Source organism: Argiope bruennichi, chromosome X2, assembly GCF_947563725.1.
Source record: "Argiope bruennichi chromosome X2, qqArgBrue1.1, whole genome shotgun sequence".
NCBI lineage: Eukaryota > Metazoa > Arthropoda > Arachnida > Araneae > Araneidae > Argiope > Argiope bruennichi.
Genome location: NC_079163.1, coordinates 42,289,735 through 42,295,963, shown reverse-complemented (window position 1 = coordinate 42,295,963; position 6,229 = coordinate 42,289,735). Strand labels below are relative to the sequence as shown.

The following is a 6,229-nucleotide window of genomic DNA, read 5'->3' as shown; positions in this document are numbered from 1 at the left end:
GGGTGTTCCTGTGATCGTGGGAGAAAATTCTGTTACTATCATGCGCGTTTCGGAGAAAAGGCACTGAAGTGCGTATCGCCATGTTCGTACTCAACTAACGCGGACCAGGGAAACTCGCAATAGTGGCTGTCGATCAACCTACATCGGCGGCAGCCGCGAACTCGTATCGTTTGCATGTTTTTGATAAGAGATCACATTTCAAATTTTTGATCGATTCTGGCTCTGATGTTTCATGCATACCACTCAATAAAAACCAAAAAAATCTAAAACCTTATTCTCTGCAACTTTTTGCAGCTAACAACTCCAAAATTTATACTTATGGATCTAAATTATTAAATGTGGACTTAGGTCTGAGGCGAAATTTTCCATGGAAATTTTTAATTGCTGATGTGCCTGTTCCCATAATAGGGGCCGATTTTTTACAAACCTTTAACCTATTAATAGATCTCAAAGGGCGCAAACTTATTGATAATGTAACTAAATTTACCCAATCCGGAATAATTTCAAAACCAACAGATTATGCGTCTCTAAAACTTATTTCTGGTGAATCAGTATACCATAAAATTTTAGAAGAATTCCCAGAATTAACAAAATTAACATTTGGGTTAAACCTGTTAAACATAATACGGTACATTTTATTGAAACAACCGGTCCGTCTTTCCATAGTAAACCTAGAAGGCTAAATCCAGAAATGTATGACGCCGTCAAAAAAGAATTTCAGTTCCTGATGGACCAAGGCATATGCCGACCATCAAAATCACCTTGGTCATCTCCCCTTCATGTCGTTTCCAAAAGCTCAGGCAGCATCCGTCCTGTTGGTGATTATAGGAGATTGAATGCCTGTACTGTACTGGACCGTTACCCCATACCCCATATCCAAGATTTTTCCAATGCACTCCACGGAAAAAATATTTTTTCGAAACTTGATATAGTCCGTGCTTATTTTCACATACCAGTCCATCCGGATCATATACAAAAAACAGCAGTTTGTACACCATTTGGACTGTTTGAATTCCCATTCTTAAATTTTGGACTATGTGGGGCAGCACAAACTTTTCAGCGATTCATGAATGAAATCCTGGGAGATATTAAATTTTGCTATGTTTATTTGGATGATATTTTAATATTTAGTTCCAGCCAAGAAGAGCATAAAGCTCATTTACGAATCGTACTAGAGAGATTAAATACATATGGACTAACCATAAATGTTTCAAAATGCATATTTGGCGTCTCAGAAATTCCTTTCTTAGGTCATTTAATTACTAGTTCGGGAACTAAACCTTTACCCAATAAAGTTGAACCGATTCTTAAGTATCCGCAACCAAAAACAGTTAAAGATCTTCAAAGATTTTTAGGTTTTTTAAATATCTTCCGTAGATTTTTACCGAACGTAGCAAAACATCAGGTGCATTTAACTTCATATTTAAAAGGCGCAAAAAAGAATGATAAAACGAAATTGGACTGGTCAGATAAAGCGGAAGAAGAATTCCAAAATTGTAAACAATTAATCTCAAATGCTGTTTTATTGGCACTTCCAAAACCAGATGCCACATTAATTTTACAAGTCGACGCTTCAGACTTTGCAATCGGAGGGACATTGTCTCAATTAGTTGATGAAGAATTGCAACCACTCGCATTCTTTTCTCAGAAACTCTCCCCAGTAGAAAGAAACTATAGCGCTTACGACAGAGAATTATTAGCAGCTTATGCTGCCATCAAACACTTTAGGCATATGCTTGATGCTAGAAATTTCTCTTTGTTTACGGATCATAAGCCGTTAACTTACGCTTTCCAACAACGCTTGGACAAATGCTCTCCGAGACAGGCTAGACAATTAGATTTTATATCTCAGTTTACCACCGATATTCACCACATAAATGGCTCTGAGAATATATTAGCAGATGCACTTTCGAGGATAAACGCTATAAACATGCCAAATCCCATAGATTATAACGAAATTGCACAAGCGCAACAAATTGATTCTGAATTAAAAAATTTAATCGATAATTCTGAAACATTACAATTTAAAAGAATTGCTTTTCCAAATTGCGAAACACCCATTTATTGTGATGTATCAACCGGTACAACTCGACCTTATATTCCTGAATCATTTCGTCAACAAATTTTTGCATCACTACATAATTTATCTCATCCTAGCATTCGCAGCACTTCAAAATTAATTCGATTGCGTTTTATTTGGCCTTCCATTCGAAAAGACTGCAACAATTGGGCTAAACATTGCATCCCGTGTCAAAATTCGAAGGTAATTCGCCATACTAAGACCCCGGTAGGAAAATTTGTAGACCAATCGCAGAGGTTCGAACATGTGCACCTGGACCTTGTAGGCCCTCTACCTCCTTCTCAAGGAAACTATTACTGCTTAACAATGATAGATAGGTTCACGAGATGGCCAGAAGCCGTACCAATTCCAGACATGACAGCACAGACAGTAGCACAAAATTTTTTAAGCACTGGATAGCCAGATTTGGTTGTCCTGCAAGAATTACTACTGACCAAGGCAGACAGTTTGAGAGTGGTTTGTTCCGTGCTCTCTCTCAACTACTAAGAATTAAAAGGATAAGATCTTCTCCTTATCATCCTCAGGCCAATGGTCTGATCGAAGAGTTCCACCGCCCATTAAAGGCAGCTTTGAAAGCCTACAACACCGATCAGTGGTCTGCAGCACTGCTCACCTTGTTACTCGGATTCCGGTCTGTCTTCAAAGAGGATCTACAAGCGACGACAGCTGAGCTGGTATATGGCAAGTCTCTGCGACTACCAGGAGAATTTTTCGATCCAACACCTGGAGACGCATCGCCCAAGCAACTCGTGGAGGACTTAAAACGCCATTTTACAAAGATGAGACCAGTTCCAACGTCCTGTCATGGCCATCCTCACCTCAACGTGTGCTCACATGTATTTGTGAGACATGACGGTGTACGTAAACCTCTACAAGCACCATATGATGGACCATACAAAGTTCTTGTCAGGCGACAAAAAACGTTTGATCTCGAGATCAAGGGAACTTCCCATACTATTTCTATAGACCGTCTGAAACCTGCTTTTATTATTCCTCCTGAGTGTTCCAGTATACCACCGGCCAAGCAAGAAGCAAGTCCCACTACTAAGTGTACCAAAACACTTCCAGCTGAGACATCCATCGTCGTTCCAGCAAGGCAAACAACTCGCTCAGGCCGACAAGTTTGACCCCCACGTCGTTATGTCCATTTCCAATGAGACTGCGGAGGGAGTGTGCAGCGGCCAAACAGGCGATAAATGACTGTTTGTTTCGCCAGTTGGCGATAAGCATCAATCATACCTAAGGAGATGAACTTTGCTCTCCAACGAATACGAGTGACTCACTTCCTGCCTTCACTAGCTGGCTTAGAACTTCTGCCTCGTGCTGGTCGATGGAATTACGGCCAATGTATCATGATTTATATTTGTTAATTTAATTTGTAATTAAAATTTATTTTTGTTATTTACATGGCTGGCAGTTTTCATTAAGTAAAAATGTTTTAATACTTTAATTTAAAGTAAATTTGGCAATGCGTGTTAAACCACGCACCAAAATTCCTATGCTGTTGTGAAAGTTAATAAGGATCAATTCATTTTCTTACCACTGAAATATTATTCAGCACATTATATAGTGCATTTAAGGAAATTGCAGAATAAGAATGATTCTGTTATTGTTTAATGTTTTAATTAATAAATAATAGTGAAGTTTTTATTTTTAAAATTAATTGCACATCCAACTCACAAAATCGCTTTTTTAGCATATTTCTGTGTGAAATTTGATTTTCACAATTTTATTTATAAAATACCAATACAGATACATTATGCAATTATTAGATTTTTTTTGTACGTAAACCTGTCATTATTACCGAAAAATTAACAAAATTGATGGCAGCAATATATCCTAGGATATAATGTAGGGAATGTATGAACAGGAATCCCATTAACGAAATGAGTAAACTACAGATATTCACCAAACAGAAAAAGCGAATAAAGAGCGATAAATTAGCCATAAAGTACACCTGTGTGTTAGGTTTACCATACTGCAGATCCCCACGTGACGTCACTACACACATTTTTCCGTGTCACGAATGTGTAGACGGAATTTGGCCGTGTCATAAGGCCTAAGAATTTTCTGAAAATTCTACTTTCCAGCCTTTCCACATTCGCAGAACATAATCATCTATATGGTCGGCAAAAAAAAAAAAAATTCTTACATCTGATTTTTTTTTTCCTTTGGAAGGAAATATTTTCAATATTGTGTCATGTCCTCGAGCAATAACAGAAATAGAGCTAGAGGAAAAATTATAAATTCCTCAGTCTTTCAATGTATTTTCAGTACTGTTTGTTAGTTATTTTTCTAGATAAATTGAATTATCTTCCGTTTAGAATCTTTCCAGGACCTGTTGATGTAAATGGAATGGAACAGGATTCTAAGGATTTCATTATTTTTCATTACGGAATGGGGTCAATTCATGTGAAGTAAAAGTCACATGTCATGTACTTCTTGCGCATGGCATTTAAGTATCATCCGCACCGCTTTCGTCGATCAGTCTGCCATTAACGTTCTCCGCCTAGTATGAAGCGGATTTTTTGTTTACATTTGAAGTTATAATTTTTGAGTCATTTTCTTTCTTTTCATTATGTGTTAACAGAGGAAATACTGGTGTACTCATGGATGCATGCTTTAATGCGAAACACAAGAGTGACTGTCATGATAAAATGTTTTCTTATTTTCCTTTCAACAATCCTGACTTGTGTTGATAGCTTTGGTATGGATTTTTTTGAAGCCTTCGAAGTCAGTGATATGCTCCGATCATTTTGAAGAATTCATTCAGTGTGTGTCCATTTATTAAATATAGCTTTTCCAGTAATTTGTTAGAAAAACTCTTCGAAAAAAAAAAGAAAAGAAATCGGTAAGCGATTCGCTGTCAAAAACAATCAAACAAAATCGTGAGTGCATTTCTAATTTATTTTATTCACATTTAATGAAATTTATGATAATTTTGAATATGCTTAGAAGATTTTAAAATGTTAACATGAATATTACATTGCATTTTTTGACAAAATCTTATTTAAATTTAATTAATGTAAGTAAACAAACTCCTGTTGCAAAAATAACAACTGCTATAATGCTAAACTTAGGTGGAAGTGAATATTACTAGTTTTCTAATTACATTTGCAGATTTGTGTTGGATTCAAAGTGAATTTATATCAAACAACTTTTCTATTGTTAAAAATGAAATGTCAGTAGTTTATTGTATTTAAACTGAAATTGACTGTTACCATAATATCCTGTTATAACGCTATGTACTTTAGTGATTTCTGTTTTAATAAATAAAGGTCTTTTCACTGAAAATAAATTTCCAATCAGCATTTATTATATAATTTTTATTCCCATCTTCATTACTACATGCATGCTTTACTTTTTTTTTTCTATTTCTTTAAGATATCAATTTTGAATTATAAAATTCTATGAAGGCATAAAAGTGTTTCTTTCAGCTCCTCTTTATATCCTATTTAACTTCTCTCTCTCTCTCTCTCTGTATATATATATATATATATATATATATATATATATCATGACTTTATTCTTGTTTATTAAATTTACTGTATTGTATGTTTTTGTTTTATTTTATGATATTCATTCAATGTAATTTTTATCAATGTAACTTTAGCATTAAAAAAAAATTTCATAAATGATCTGCTTTAAAAGTACATTGTTCAACATTATGTTTCTATTGGTGATAAAAAAAAACTGTCCTTTAGTATCTAGGATGTTTCTGTTGAATAAAATTGATTTCATCATTTACATTAACATTCTTGTCATACTGTGTTTATATTATTTCTAAGTCTCTAGAAAAATAAATGTTGATAAATAGTAAATAGTTTTTTTTTTTTAGTTTTTTGAATTAGTGAGTACATTGAAACATACATTTGATCATATTTTTTCAAAAATTATCACATATATTTTATCTCTCTCTCTCTCTATATATATATATATATATATAAATTTGTAATGTGTAAATAAAAATTATGAAAGCTTGATTTTGTTTGTTTTCCTTTAAAGATTTCTACAAATTAAAATGAAATTACTTATTCATAAGTTGCATAGATTTAAAAAAAGGTATCCATACCTTTTATAATTTGAAATTGTAAACATAATTTATTCAATATGTACTAATTTGAGTTTCATGTTCTTTCTTCTGAGCAA

General features: G+C 34.2%; 1 protein-coding gene across 1 annotated transcript; it reads left to right on the top strand.

The window, feature by feature from the left end:
- The first annotated feature begins 2,406 nt into the window (after positions 1-2,406).
- LOC129959712 (uncharacterized) lies at positions 2,407-3,207 on the top strand. The gene has a single exon (XM_056072602.1). It carries the CDS (start codon positions 2,407-2,409, stop codon positions 3,205-3,207), a length of 801 nt encoding a protein of 266 aa, XP_055928577.1.
- Positions 3,208-6,229: the final 3,022 nt, after the last annotated feature.